Source organism: Musa acuminata, chromosome BXJ1-10 (genome assembly GCF_036884655.1).
Source record: "Musa acuminata AAA Group cultivar baxijiao chromosome BXJ1-10, Cavendish_Baxijiao_AAA, whole genome shotgun sequence".
NCBI lineage: Eukaryota > Viridiplantae > Streptophyta > Magnoliopsida > Zingiberales > Musaceae > Musa > Musa acuminata.
This window is the reverse complement of record NC_088336.1, coordinates 35,370,554-35,386,107: the sequence shown is the minus strand read 5'-3', so window position 1 is coordinate 35,386,107 and position 15,554 is coordinate 35,370,554. Positions and strand designations below refer to the sequence as shown.

Here is a 15,554-nt window from a genome sequence, read left to right as displayed (position 1 = left end):
TAATGATTCTAGAGAGAGAGAGAGACTTGACTCTGTGAGCAACATCCTTTTCCCTTGTTCTAAAACTTTTTACCATGGGACATCACTCCTTTTCTTCTTTTTTTTTTCTTTTTAGTATGTATCTATTTTACTCTCAAAAGCATAGTTACATAATCTGAACGAAACACTTGACTCACTAGTCAAACCTTTAAAAAAAGAAATTCAAATACACTCAATTCTAATGATATTAAATCTTCAAATCCTATTAATTATTACGATCTAATATGATAAATTAATTGACCTATCAACTTCAAGAATAATCAATCCAGGGTTTAGTGTATTAATTAGATTCTTCATCTCCATCCCTATCATCTTCCTTTGTTCAGTGTATTAGTAAAATCATTTCGATAATATTATCAGATGCATGTTTATATTTGACATAATATATCATTATATTTATTTTTATAAAAAAAATATATATAATACATGTAATCCGATCCATATATATAAAATGGAAGTGGGCCATCATTGTTGAATGCTACAATACTTTCATGATAAGTCCTGTATACATGCTTTTGTTCCCTTATTGTCAATTGTAACATTCGTGCTGTTTTTGAGGCATTGCATCAAGCTTCATGCTGCATCAAAAAAGCACAGTGATTTACTCAATAATGTCTCTCTACAAAATACACAGTGATTTATCAAAAAAGCTTCTAGTTTCAGATCTTCAAACATACAAAAGGGAGAGGATTCCAACACAAATCACATTTTTCTTTATTCATATTTCCACCTTCCAAGATCAATGAGTGTAATATCTCAAAAATAGACCCTACATTATATCTTTTAGCAACTTCAATAATATGAAGCTTAAGTATGGTATTAGAGAACTAAAAATACTTACTGAACAAATTAGAAATGAAAATTTATTACTGCCTTGCAATAGGCAATTTCATCAACTGCTAAATGGCACATAAAGATTGCTCTCAAAGAAAACAATAACAAGTTCGGGACCATGCATTGACCTTATTTCCAATTACCTTCGTCGACTATCTCAATGCATTTGAGAAGTAGGCAATTATAATTTAGAGTATTGCAGTTTCACTAAAGTGAACTTTTAGAATCACAGTGTTTCCAATAGCAAAGAACTAAAGCTGACTTGGAGAACTCCCTGACAGAGTGCTCAATCAGAAATCAGCTTTTGATAACTAGCTCATACTTGTGCCACAGGGTAGAGAGACCTCTGCCTCCTTAGCTGGGAAGAACAAGGTAGTTGAGGAAGGGTTCTGCATGGGGACCAAGAGCTTTCAGATCAGCGAGCTTGGCTAGCTCAAAATCCTCAAACTGGAAAGCAGGGGCACATGTGCAACCAACAAGAGAATAATGCGACTCAGGATCCCTTTTCGGGCTTTTCACAAGAAGACTGCCATCAGATGCGAACGATGCGACATCTAATGTTGGGAATGAACCAAACCAGACGTTCGGTGTCACAGTGTACTGGGGCCGATGACCAGCATCTAGATCTGAACCAAGAACAGTCAATTCGATATGCCCATCGTCATGTAGCTCGAAGATCTGATTAAGATACATGCCAGGAGGCACAATGAGTTATAAATGGTTACAATCATGTAGTAACAATATGCAGCATACGCAAGAGCTGGATATAGTCTTGTCACCGTAAGAGGTTCTCCAGTGTAGAAATGCCAGGTTTCAGCACAAGGGATGCGGTGCAGATGTGAGACACTTCCAGAGGGAAGCAAGAAATAGATTGATGTGCTCACAGGACGATCGACCTTGTCTGCAGATATTTTGTCAGAAGCTCTAAACTGCCAAGCTATTTATCTACGAATTGCAATAACATAAGGCAAGAATACGAAGATGTGTAGGTGTACTGCAGTGACATAGTATCTTAAAATTAATCCGAGTTTGTATTTTTACCTATAGACTCTCTTTTGATGCCAAAACCTTTATCATCTAGGATTTCATAGTGCTCTCGGAAGAGTTCAGTGGTGGGAAAAAAATCCCACAAAGTTGTTGTTGTGTGTTGTTGACAGCCAATATTTGAATAGGTGTATATGATAATGGGTGAAAACGACTAATGATTGTGATCATCTTATGTAGGTCAATCGAATCCCATTTGATCTTCGGAAATCCAGGCATTGTGTTAATGCTTGATACTTACACATCGGAGAAATATATACAATGCTATCGCTTGGACTAGTGAGCCAAGTTATATTGTTTCAGAGGCAACATGGACAACTTCTCTTTTCTAAGTGTAATTAATATTAGATAACCAAGATAAAAGAAAAAAACCATCTGAAAGTTTTGCTATAACTTAAGTAAAATTAACTAGCCCTGAGAAAAGTTGACTGACACACAGGTCAACTAAGCAAAAAATAAAAAATAAAAAGATGATATCATTGGAGAGCAAACACTTGTAGCTTTTGCCACTTTGACCTTGTATTGCTTATCCAGATTTTCACAGCTACTAGCGGAGATATAAGGAATACATAAACAAAAATGTCTTTTTAGGCAGTCTTCTGCCTAATTTTTGTAAGTCCCTCAGCATTCACAAGTGATAAACTTTAAACTGAATTTTACCTTTGAGAAGATCATCAGTAACATAACATATATTTAAGTTTTGTCTGATATTTTCATGTTATGATAAATCAAACTAAAAAAAAAAAAAAGATGCAACATCAGTCTCATGCAGTGTGAATCAAGGAAGAATCCAAAAATGACAGTTTGGGATAACGATCATGTCTGATTATATTGATGGAACTAAAGGACTTATCACATAATAATCATGGATGACACTTGTGCTGAAAAGGACTTGCTGTATTCTACAGCATGCAGGACAGGATCGAGACCTACTCCTATCTGTTATAGCATAGTGAACATGTGAAGGTAAAAGTTTGTTGCAATTGTCTGACCGCTGATAAATCAGACATAGCAAAAATTGGATGGAAGACTATGGAAACCCATCATTCAACGGTTTGATTGATAAGCACGGCCCTTGCCAGAAAATTAAAAAAACATTTTGGGGTAAGGGAAAGCAGGAGAGTAAGAAATGTATCAGACTGTTTATGGAATTCAAGAACACAGATGACAAGACAGAAGATCAAATGTTGAAAACAAGAGAACTGTCATCAGTAGTCGTGACAATACCAACCGATATTGGCTACCAAAGCAAAGACCAACAGCAATTTTGTGATCTAACCATAGATTTAGTGCCACAATTCAAAGTCAAACTGGTGGCTGCCCATTCTAAATGCCCAAACTGAGTTAAGGCCAGCTTAAAACTCCCACAAGAAAATAACCTGCACTTGTCTTTGGAATCGGAAGCGGATAGGCCAGAAAACAAACTAGTCCATCCATGATACAAGAGGGATCTTGGAGGAGGTCTTACAGCGGGGTGGCAGCTGAGATTTGCCGAGGGTGATGGAGAAGTCCCTGAAGGTCTCCGAGTAGAAGCCACCTTCGGGGTGGGGCTTCAGATCCAACATCTCGGCGACCTCGGAGGCCGTCTTGCTAGAGCCCATCCCCAGATCTCCCGCAGCTGCGTGCGCCACCGGGAAAGATGCACGCTTTCCACCTGTTGCCAGTCGACAGACGCAAGAGAATCAGAAAAATACTCCTGAGGACATGGAATGTCCCTTTTGACCATCTCGACGGAATATACTTAGGTATCTCCTAATAATAATAATAATGATAATAATAATAATAATAATATAACAATTATTATTATTATTATTATTATTTGAAGATAAAATTCAGCATACATCATCATATCACAAGTTCACCGTGCAACAACATGTAGCAAGCACAAATATCATGCAAAACACTCATCCATAAGCAATCGATCATCCAGTAAACCATAAATATCAACAACAATTGACCTCATTAGTCAAAGAGGAAACGTGCGGGCATGATGATGTCTTGTTTCCAAAAGGATTAAGATCATCGTAAGCATCAACGTCAATTGGTATCATGATCACCATTATGATGATGAGGATCACCAACACCATCAGACATACAACATTTCAGCGGTCGGACGGACATATTGGTCTCCGACTCTACCTTTTCGATTACAAGAAACTCAAAATATGGAAAATGATCATACTGATTTTTTAAAATGGTATATTTTTGTGTAAAAATGTTCTTTTATCGAACGCATAATAGATTTCACGAAACAATAAAATTTCTCGGTTGTCGCTCAAAATAAAGATGGAAAAGAAAAAGGGTCAAATATACCTTATTATTATTATTATTATTCTAAAAAATAGTCTTTTTTATAAAATGAATAAATAAATAAAAAACATTTATGTTACACATCATAATAAATCTGTAAACCTCATCCGCTTCTTCGCTCTCGCGCCTCAATCGCTGTGTCCTCTCCCAAAGCCATTCTCATGCCACTAATGGCGATCGCCGTCCCATCGCCATTTCTCCCCCTCTCCTCTCCGTCGCCCTCGTCCTCCTCCTCTTCCTCCCGCTGCTCCACCTTCACTGCCGCCGCCTCGTCCTCGTCCTCGTCCGCTGCTGCCGCCGTCCCCGCGGAGCCCCATCCGCGCCCCCGTGAGTTTCATTATCCACGCGCCGATCCCTCCGTCCGCTGGCCCCATCTCAAGCTCGACGACCTCCTTGGTCCGCCTCAATTCCCCGCCCCCGCCCCCTCCACCCCAACCCCCCTCTCCATACCCGAGGAACCCGACGCCCGTCCCGTTCCCCCCGAGGTCCCAAGGACGGACTCTTTCGAGACCCTGGAGAGCAAGCAGAGCCGGACGCGCGCGAAGAAGATGACGAAGCTCGCCCTCAAGCGCGCCCGCGACTGGCGGCAGCGCGTCCAGCTCCTGACCGACCAGATCCTCGCCCTCCCCCCCTCCGCCCTCGTCGCTGACGTGCTCGACGACCGCCGGATTCAGATGACCCCCACTGACCTCGCCTTCGTCGTCAAGTTCGTTGGGCGTTCCAGCTGGGCCCGCGCCCTCGAGGTGTTTGAGTGGCTCACCCTCCGCCGCCGCCACGCTCCCGGCCCCCGCCTCCTCGCCGCCATCATCTCCGTCCTTGGCCGCGCCCACAAGGATGCCCTTGCTGCCGAGGTATTCCAGCGTTGCAACCCCGATGACGGAGGCGCTGGCGCTGATGAGCTCTCTGTCCAGGTTTACAATGCAATGATGGGGGTTTACGCTCGGACCGGGAGGTTTGCCAAGGTCCAGGAGCTGCTGTCCTCGATGCGGGACAGGGGTCTCGAGCCCGACCTTGTCAGCTTCAACACTTTGATTAACGCCAAGGCAAAGGCGGGATCCTTGGCTCCTGGCTTGGCGCTGGAACTACTCCAGGAGGTCAGAAGATCTGGTCTGAGGCCTGATGCCATCACCTACAACACCCTCATCAGTGCTTGCTCCCGTATGTCCAATTTGGAGGACGCCGTAAGCATTTTCAAGGACATGGAGGCCTCTGAATGCCAGCCTGATCTCTGGACGTACAACGCCATGATCTCAGTGTTTGGCCGCTGTGGGATGATTCTAGAGGCTGAGCGGCTCTTCCGAGAACTAGGTAACAGGGGCTTCTCACCGGATGCTGTCACATACAATTCTCTGCTTTTTGCTTTTGCCAAGGAGTGTGATGCGGAGAAGGTTGAGAGACTTTGTGATGAGATGGTGGGAGCAGGCTTTAAGAAGGATGAGATAACCTATAACACCATAATCCACATGTATGGGAAACAGGGTAGGCTTGATTTAGTAGTCCAATTGCATGATGAAATGAAAAATGTCGGCTGCAATCCTGATGCAGTGACCTATACAGTGCTTATTGATTCTCTTGGAAAAGCAAATAGGATAACAGAGGCAGGGAAGGTGATGTCGGAAATGGCTGATGCAGGGGTGAGGCCTACATTGAGGACTTTCGGTGCTCTGATTTGCGGGTATGCCAAGGCAGGCATGCGGGTTGAGGCAGAGCATACGTTCCACCGTATGGTCAGGGCAGGCATCAAGCCTGACCATGTAGCTTACTCAGTAATGTTGGATATCATGTTGAGGTCCAAGGAAATGCAGAAGGCAATGGTATTGTACCGGAGTATGATGCGAGATGGGTTTAGGCCAGATCAGGGCCTTTACCAGGCTATGTTTTGGATTCTCGCAAAGGGAGATGATGACGGAAAGATAGATGAAATTATTAAGGACATGGAAGTTGTGTGCAAGATGAGTCCACAAGAGGTATCCAGAATTCTTGTCAGGGGAGGATGCTTTTTCCAAGGAGCTGAGATGTTAAAGAAATCTGTTTCCTGTGGCTTTGAGCCTGATCGTGAGTGCTTGTTATCTATTTTAGATGCATTTGCAGCATCAGGGATGCAAGCAGGTGCACTATCTCTGCTTGAGTTTTTACGAGAACATGCACCTGATTCTAGTAGCTTGATAATGGAATCTTCAATAGTCATGCTTTGCAAAAATCACCAATTGGAAGATGCCATGATGGAGTACAACAAGATGAAAATGTTGAATTTTGGGCAGTTTGGTCAATGTTGTAGCCTTTATGAGTACATGATTGCATGCTTTGAGGAAGCTGGATTTCTGTGGGAAGCTTCTCAATTATTTTCAGATATGAAGTTTCTTGGTCTTGAGCCTTCACAAGGTATCTACAAGAGTTTGATCTCCATATACTGCAAAGTGGGTTTCCCAGAAACAGCTCACAACGTGGTAGATCAGGCGTCAAGGGCTGGTATATCTTTTGATGATACTTCAGTTTCTCTCACTTTGATCGAGACATATGGGAAACTAAAGCTGTGGCAAAGGGCAGAAAGCTTTGTTGGTAAACTCAGACTGCATGATTTTATCGATCGGAGTATCTGGAATGCTCTTATTTATGCTTATGCTGAGAGTGGTCGCTATGAGCAAGCAAGGGCAGTCTTCAATATGATGATTAAAAATGGTGCTTCACCAACTGTAGATTCCATCAATGGCCTCATGCATGCTTTGGTTATTGATGGGAGACTAGACGAGCTTTTTGTCGTCGTTGAGGAGCTGCAAGATATGAATTTTAAAATAAGCAAAAGTACTATTCTTATTATGCTTGATGCATTCATAAGAGCTGGAAACATCTTCGAGGTAAAGAAGATATACAATGGAATGAAGGCAGCTGGATACTTGCCTACCATGAATGTGTACAGTAGTATGATTACTTTGCTTTCTCGTGGAAAAAGAGTCAGAGATGTTGAGGCGATGGTAGCGGAGATGGAAGAAGCTGGATTCAAACCTGATCTCAACATCTTCAACTCACTCCTTAAAATGTACACAAGCATTGAGGATTTTAGGAAGACATTGGAAATATATCGGAGAATTCAAGAAGCTGGCATTGAGCTGGATCAAGATGCTTACGATACCCTTTTAGCGATGTATAGTAGAGATGTGAGGCCTGAAGAAGGATTTACTCTTCTAAATGATATGAGGAAAAAAGGCCTGGAGCCAAAATTAGATACCTACAAAAGTTTGTTGGCTGCATGTTGTAAGGAGCAGCTTTGGGAACAAGCAGAAGAGCTTTTTAAGAGCATGCAATCAAAGGGATACAGACTAGATCGCTCTTTCTATCACATAATGATGAAAGTATATAGAAATTCTGGCGACCACTCTAAAGCCGAAAACTTGCTCTTTCAAATGGAGGAGGTTGGTATTAAGCCGACGATTGCCACGATGCACATGCTTATGGTTTCTTATGGCTCTGCTGGGCAGCCTCAGGAAGCAGAGAATGTACTAAATAATTTAAGAAGTTCTAGTCAGGAACTTACTACATTACCTTATAGTTCTGTTATAGATGCTTATCTTAAGGTTGGTGATTATAACATGGGAATTACAAAGTTAATGGAGATGAAGAAAGATGGTGTAGAACCAGACCACAGGATATGGACATGTTTCATTAGGGCTGCAAGTTTGTGTGAGAAAACAAATGAAGCTATGCTTCTGCTTGGTACATTAGGAAATAATGGTTTTGATATCCCTATAAGGTATGTTAGGTGCCTTTTTTTTGTCACTTTGATCTAAATCATGACCTGTAACGAACTTCTATTTTGGAAGGCTTTTGACCGGGAAAGCTGAGTCACTATTCATGGAGGTGGACCATTTACTGGAAGAATTAGGGTCTCTTGAGGATAATGCTTCCTTTAACTTTGTCAATGCGTTAGAAGATCTTCTTTGGGCATTTGAGCGCCGTGCAACTGCGTTGTGGATATTCCAACTAGCAATCACTAGAAACATATATCGTCATGATGTCTTCCGGTACGTCTAATATTTTTCTTTTGCAATATCTTTCCCATTAGAGTGTATTTTCGTTACTGACATTAGAAAAAAATTCACATGCATGCTTCCGGTATAGTAGAACTAGGATAAGGATTCAATTTCTTTTAGGATTAAGTTGCTGAAGATGGTTTTGACTTGTATCGTGCTCCACAAGGTTCATGTTCTTGTAGAGGGGCTTGCTATTGAAGCATTTTCATTGGCTGGTGCAGTAGTGGGTTGGACTATAGTTTAGGGCTTTAGTTTGATGAAGTATGCTTGTTTTTCCAACATAGGTTACACTTTTGACTAAGCATTCATTTTATTTTTTTTAACAAGTGTAGCAATAAGATGTTTGAACAAGCCCTTCAAAGTTATGGTTGTATTGACTATAATAAAAAGTAAAGGAGCTTTAATTAGCATTTACACTAATTACTCTCATTGTCCCATGTATTTTCTTTTATATCCATCCCCACAAGAACCTTTTGGTCGATATTATATTGTTCCTACAGGACTGAACTGTGATGGTATAAAAAGTTAAGAAACATTTCTTGGTTGTCCTATTTGGATCTAGATTTTTGGGCACACTTAGGTTTAGCTGTTTAATCATTTAGTTGTCTTATATGACTTCTTTTAATGAGCTTGTCCTGCTGTTTCTGTTTATTGCAGAATGTGTTTTTTTTAACCCTTGTGGATGGCACCTGGACTAATTAAAACTGTTCTCTGAGAAGAAAAATAAGTAAAATAAACAGAAAAAATGTGGAATACTAGATCATAGAGAAGTCAAATATCAAACTTGTGGACAATCATATAGGGTGAGGCCTGCCAACTGAGGTTTTCATGGTCATCATCATAATCTAATGTGATAAAAACCAGTTACGACAAAAATGGCATGCTTTAAATTTATCTTAAACATAAGTGGTCTGTCTCTGGGTAAGATTTTGCATATGTAAAGCTTTTCAGTTTTTATTTCCTTGATGTTATAAACCACTATTGAATTAGAATTATAATTTTGAAGTTAGCTCATGTCAAATATTGCACCATTTGAGCACTTTATGGAGAACTTCCAGTCATTGTGTCCGCTCTTCTATTTCAATTGTTATTCTGCAGTTCTGTGTTATGTGCTATTATCTAGCACTGGACTTAGTACCAAGTTTATCAGCTTAATGGTCAAAACAATGGTGTAGGGTTGCAGAAAAAGATTGGGGTGCTGATTTCCGGAAAATGTCAGCTGGTGCTTCTCTTGTTGGACTTACCTTGTGGCTTGACCATATGCAGGTATGTATTTTATTCCTTCACATGAACTTCACGTGTTATTCTCGACTCTATGCATATCAATTGCTGCTGTTTTGCACATATGGGTTAAATTTTTGCTTTGAATTACATGTATGTTACAGTAAGTCCATGTAGGCAACATCATGATTGTGAGAATTGGTCTTACTCATTTGAAACTAGAACAAAACTCTATCCCTATGGTTACAATTCACACCTTACCCTTCCGAAGTTTTCCCCTTTTCCCTACTTCTTATTATCAATATATTTTCCATAGTATAATATTTTTCTTTGTTCATGAAATTGTGAACCATTATTCTCTTGTTGATATCAGAGTGCCCACTATCACCTATCTGCCAACATGTATGCTACTCCACCTGTAATTATTAGGCCTAGTCAAACAGCTACTTGCGGTAACTGTTTCCCCGCACATGGCTGCTCCCACCTTGTTGTAAACAATTCTTGACGGTTACATGCCTGCCCTCATGTCTCTTCTTTCTCTCTTCATTGAAGAAATAGAAGGCCTTTCGCACTAAATTAAATCATACCAATCACAGGTTCTTGTAGCTCTGCATGTGTAAGGAGAATACATATTGGAACCATTGGCATCACTCCTTGGGAATTCTAAATTAGATGAGAATCTGATTAAATTCTTGATTGGTGTAACCTACCAAATGCTAGTCACTATTATTCAGGCCGAATTGTAAGACATTTCGACTTGTATTTGGTTGGTTTCACCTACCAAATACAAGTCACTATTATTCAGAACAAATTGTAAGACATTTTGGCTCGCATATGGTCCAAACAACAATATAGAAATTCAAAAAGGGTTCAAATGAAAATAATCCCTAACCTTATTAGAGTAGCACAGATGCACAAATTTATGGTGTCATAGTACAATGGGCTCCCTTGTGAAACGTATTCAAAGACTACTATTTCTTTGTTAATTTATAACACACATAATAAAGTCTTTTAGCTTCTTCAATTCTCATCTCGAGCTTTTTCTGCTAAGAGGAACCACTCTTCTTCAGGTAAACAAGTTTCTTTGATCGTATCTCTAGGATGAATATTTTATGCAACAGAAGATTTATGAGCATGCTAAATAGTCTTGCCGTATCCATTTGTAAATCCTTAAAGGAAAAAAAAAACTCTGGATTGTCCTAGTAGCAAGTGGTTCTTCTTGAAGCAAACTGAGAGGTTTCTTCAGGTCGAGTTAGCTGACAGGTTCAATGAAAACCTTGTTTTAGAGTAGATGGGCAAGTCCAATGATCTTCACAACTATGTGACTGATCATGTGAACTTGGCTAATTCTGAAGTTCCGGATGTTTCTAAGAGGAATGTCATTCTTGTTCTCTTTGCGGTGCAATCAGATGCAAGCATAATAGATATGTGTAGATAAACACATTTGTATACGTGTTTGTATGCATGTACGTATAGCCACACACAAGATAGGCATTTGTGCTAGGTGTCAATAGAATACGTGTAAGATCTGGAGGGAAAATGTGATAGTAGTCCTCTGAAGGTCTATCTTCATTGGTAAAGCTGCATGAATGAGGAACTCTACAATTGAGTTCACCAAGGATTATTGTGTAAAACTGCCATCTGTCGACAGAGATTGAAATGATTGTCTAAAAGGTCTGGCACGTGGCATGTTAACTTGTGTCAACATATGGCTACGTCAATTTTGGCCTGTACTGGCCAGCGTAGGAGCATGCTGACTCATGAAATGATACATTGCTTGAAAGGTATAGGTACTCTTCAATGCCACAACATGATAATTCTTGGATTCAACAGATATATACATAACTAAACCAACGTATCAACAATTTTTTATTTAATATGTTCCAGTTAACTATTGAGTTTTTCTTAGAGGGGTTCCCTGTGTGTTGACTTTCTTTTATAAATGTAGCGATTTTCAAGTAGGAGATTTTCGCAAAACAATAGTAAGCTGAGATTTTGAGAAGTCTGTATTCAGTTACTGGATATTGAAGAGGCTTCTTACTCTGTATAGATGCTCTTGCTTTGCAGGAATAAGCTTCAATGAGTTTGTTCAACTGATAATAAAATCATGTTATACTTGTGACTCAATTTTGTCTTTCATATTCCTTTCTAGTGATGTTGTTAAAGACTATTGAGGATTTAGTTTGCCTCAAACTATTGAGGATTTGTTTTCACTTTCACTACCATAAGGTATTCTTGCATACTTTCTTTTTTTTCACCCAAACTGCAGGAAGTGGCATCTGATTAGCGCTGTAAACATTGCAACAGGATGCTTCATTGCAAGGGTCTCCTGAGTCACCAAAGTCTGTTGTCTTGATAACGGGAACTGCTGAATACAACATGGTTTCCTTGGAGAAAACTCTAAAAGCATATCTTTGGGAGATGGGCTCACCTTTTTTGCCATGCAAAACACGTAGTGGGGTCCTTGTGGCAAAAGCTCACTCGCTTCGGATGTGGCTGAAAGATTCTTCTTTTTGCTTGGACCTTGAGTTGAAAGACACGACTTCTCTTCCTCAGACCAATTCAATGAAGCTCACAGAAGGATATTTCATGAGAGCTGGTCTGGTCCCAGCCTTTAAGGATATACATGAACGACTAGGACAAATAAGACCAAAGAAGTTTGCTAGGTTGGCCTTATTGTCGGAAGAGAGCAGGGACAAGGTCATCCAAGCTGATTTAGAAGGCAGAAAGGAGAAGATGGAAAAGTTAAAGGAAAAGGCAGTTGTTCGGTCAAGGAAACCAACAAGATTCCACAGGAAGTATCTTAGGCGTCAACATAAAGCACAAACAACTTCAAATTAATGAAAGTTGTTGTTCTGCAGAAGCTTTGAAATCTCATTACTATTAGCTTCCTATTCATACCTGTCAGGCATCTGAGCAGTTAAGGTTGAAATTTGTTGGTATTGTTCTTTGTTGCGTTTATATCATTAACCATACTTCTGAAAGCTCATCTGAAATTTAACAGATGGGATTTTGAGGAATGGATGAGCTCTGGCCAAAATGCCAAGGAACTTTGGTTGGTCAGCCTCGGGTTCTTAGCTTGTTGTTGCTCTTCCCCTGATTATGGTCAGTAAACTGTCTGCTAAGCTGTAGTCGTAAGTACTTATTCCGGAGGTGGATTTAGATCAGATGAAATTTGATGCCTTGTATGGTTCTGTGCAGTCTTGAAGCTGATGATCCCGTTTGCTCTACTTCTTCACATGAGAATGCGGGTTAGTTCAGCTTGGGCTTTTGCCAGTCAAATCAAATTGGCTGCACCAGGTATAAAGGATGCTGGATCTTTTCATGTAGAAGGCTGGTACATGTGCCATATAAAGATATTTTGTGATTTTTATAAACCGTAGTTCCTGCTCTGATTAAAAAAGTGCACCTCCTGTTAACCTTGGTACCACATTCTATCAGAAGAAAATTGTTAAATGATGCTTTAGATCACCATCCTGTTTAAGGTTATCTTGCAGTTATGTACATGATCGATTCATCTGTCTTCTTAAATTGTTCATTTCTTATTATCCCTTGAATTTGTTTATGCAGTGGAACAAGGCAAATCTTTCTCTTTCCATACAAAATACTTGTTGGCAGAACTCATTCTTCAGTGATCAGTGTGATTGATACACGCTCCAAATATGCGGCCAGTTATTACAATGGATCAAATGCTCTGTTCTGGAAATTATGAAGCATTGCTCGTCTCCATTGACAACACTCACAGGTAAGCTAATTGAAAGTGTCTTGATCCATGTTTTGCTATTTGGTGCATGATTTCTGTTTGTTAGTCTTAAGAGTCTCGTAAATGCCAACGAAATTATGCAAAATCTATTCCAAGAGGATCCGTCTACTTGTTCTAATAAGCTATCTTGCTTGGTTGGTGTTGGATAGATAGTACATGGTAGTACTGCTTCGAACATGATTACTCTTTCATCAATTCTGAGTTAATTTTTGCTTGATCGTTGATAGTTTCATTAAGACAACATATCATGTGTTGTATTATGAGATGATCATCATAATAAAGCCTTGCAATTACATGCCCAAAGTAAGGGAAAAAAAAATCATCTATGTTTCTCACCAATATCGTGTGGGAAATGTGCAAGAAGTAAAAGAGATCATCTTCCCAGTCATGAAGTCATTCGATGGAATCTTCTCCTGTTGTTCACAGAAGCAGGGGACCCTTCAAAGAAATCAGACAAGGCCAGCTCAAGATCCTCAACGCTGTACTTGATGTACACCTCCGGATGCCTCCCGTTCTCCACGTGCTGTCGGTAGCGGCCAAGAAAGCCCCGGTACGCTGGCACCAACCTCTCGGAGATGGAAATCCGCAGCTCCTCCCTCAGCTGGGCGTCCGGGACGAACCACATCGCCTGCGTCCGGTGAACCTCCTCGAACGCCGCATTGAAGGCCCTGAATCTATCCCTGACTGTCGACCTGGACACTCCCGACGAGAGTGAGAGTTTGCCTGCCACGTGAATACCTTCGTCCCTGAGGCAGTGGAGGATGCTCGCCCAGGTAGCTCTCTGGTAGCCTGTGGCCAGCTGACGGTATCTCCCATTCAGCCTTCTCAAGTACTCGTCACCGATCATGGTGCGGAGCTCCGGGGAAGCCTTTACCTTTTGGACGATGTAGTGAAGGTTGTTCATGAAGAAGAGATGCGAGAGGGCGTTGTCCTTGTACAGATTCGCCTTGTTCTCGAGATTGTTGTGAAGAGCAGCTACGATCCAGGTCAGATGTGCGGCCAAGGGAGTTTGATTCTCCGGCTCCGGGACGTCGATCTGCGCCGCTGCGGCTGCGGCTGGTTCATTGTCGGAGAACTGAGAGCTTGCTGATGGACTTGTGGCGATGAGCTCGACGAGCGCCGGCGCGTAGTCGGAGATGAGGCCGAGGTAGTTCATCACGTAGCGAGTGAGGGGATGGAAGTTGCCGCCGGGGACTGGGGTCTTGGGCGGATCCAGGAGCACGGCGGTCTCGAACTCGGAGATGATCTCTCGGATCGCCTCCGTGAGCTTGGGGAGGATTTCAGCGGCCTGGGTGTAGATGGGCTCCGAGGAGGTACAGCACTGGAACAGGGCGGCGATGTCGGGGAGGAGGTCGGCCATGGCGTCGTGGAGGTCGAGCATCTTGAATAGCTTCTCCGGCGAGCGGCAGCCGGTGCTCACGGCCTCGGCGAAGCCGAAGAGCTGGAGGGCGGCGCTCTTGACGGCCTCTGTGAAGGGGGCATCGTCGGTGAGGCCGTCGAAGACGAGCTCGCAGAGGCGGCGCTCGCTGGCGAAGACGACTCGGACGCAGACGCGGGCGGCACGGATCCACCGCCGGATGTTGGCCTCGAGGACCTCCCACTCGAGGCGCTGAACGTCGCCGATCTCGAGCTGATCGACCCCGAGGCGGGTCAGGCACAGTTCTACCACCTCCTTCCGGGCGGCGCAGTACGCCCGAGCGCATTCCCACCCGTGCCCGGCGGCGAACATCCGCTCCGCAATACCCCGGAGGTCCTCCACTGTGTCAGGCGGCAGCAGGTCGACCACGCGGATGTTCCGAGTGGACCGGTAGCTGCTCCGCCTGATAGTGCTGGCCGCACCCACTGCTTCTTCCGCCGCGGCAGCAGAAGCCAGCGAAGGAGGGCTTTCTGCCTTGAAGTCGCTCCCGCCGGCGGTTTCATCGCCGGGGGAACAGCCAATTTCATCACCCATCGACACGGAACTGCGGGCGGATAATGAGCGGAGGTCGACGAGGGACTCGACGTCGATGTCGTTGGAGCAATTTTCCAGTACGAAACGGAGCTCCTCCTCGAGGCGGGCCATGGCGGCATGGATGTGGTTCTCGGAGAAGGAAGAGGAGGAAGAGCGCCTCGGAGTCGCGCCTCTTCCGTGTCCGTCATCCATCGAAGCGAAGAAAGACGAGAAGAGAGCAAGACAGGATTGGTAAAGGAAACGGTGTCGTCGAATCGGATTGCCTCTCTCCTCTTGAAAGCCCTACGGGAGGAAGGAGGGGACGAAAGAAGGCGGAAGCAAGAGAGAGAGAGGCGCGGAGTTGACTTTGACTAAGGGCACTGGA

At 42.6% G+C, this 15,554-nt stretch overlaps 3 protein-coding genes across 5 annotated transcripts; 1 reads left to right on the top strand and 2 right to left on the bottom strand.

The window, feature by feature from the left end:
* Positions 1–880: 880 nt before the first annotated feature.
* LOC103969709 (uncharacterized) lies at positions 881–3,608 on the bottom strand. Its single transcript, XM_009383342.3, has 3 exons — positions 3,386–3,608; positions 1,653–1,774; positions 881–1,551 (listed from the first exon to the last, which is right to left on the bottom strand). The coding sequence occupies exons 1-3, from the start codon at positions 3,516–3,518 to the stop codon at positions 1,228–1,230; spliced, it is 579 nt and encodes a 192-aa protein (XP_009381617.2). The 5' UTR covers positions 3,519–3,608; the 3' UTR covers positions 881–1,227.
* A 729-nt stretch (positions 3,609–4,337) lies between these two features.
* LOC135581345 (pentatricopeptide repeat-containing protein At3g18110, chloroplastic-like) lies at positions 4,338–14,176 on the top strand. 3 transcript variants are annotated; one of them, XM_065085208.1, is made up of 8 exons: positions 4,338–7,975; positions 8,046–8,246; positions 9,431–9,521; positions 11,784–12,401; positions 12,481–12,581; positions 12,678–12,776; positions 13,047–13,221; positions 13,666–14,176. In XM_065085208.1, exons 1-4 carry the CDS (start codon positions 4,389–4,391, stop codon positions 12,315–12,317), a joined length of 4,413 nt encoding a protein of 1,470 aa, XP_064941280.1. In that variant the 5' UTR covers positions 4,338–4,388; the 3' UTR covers positions 12,318–12,401; positions 12,481–12,581; positions 12,678–12,776; positions 13,047–13,221; positions 13,666–14,176. The 3 variants fall into 3 exon arrangements, with proteins under 3 accessions (XP_064941280.1, XP_009381613.2, XP_064941281.1); XM_009383338.3 differs by having other exon boundaries at positions 4,372–7,975; positions 11,784–12,395; XM_065085209.1 differs by lacking the exons at positions 12,481–12,581; positions 12,678–12,776; positions 13,047–13,221; positions 13,666–14,176 and having other exon boundaries at positions 4,372–7,975; positions 11,746–11,880.
* LOC103969708 (exocyst complex component EXO70B1) lies at positions 13,490–15,382 on the bottom strand. Its single transcript, XM_009383341.3, has one exon. It carries the CDS (start codon positions 15,380–15,382, stop codon positions 13,625–13,627), a length of 1,758 nt encoding a protein of 585 aa, XP_009381616.3. The 3' UTR covers positions 13,490–13,624.
* Between the last annotated feature and the right edge of the window lie 172 nt (positions 15,383–15,554).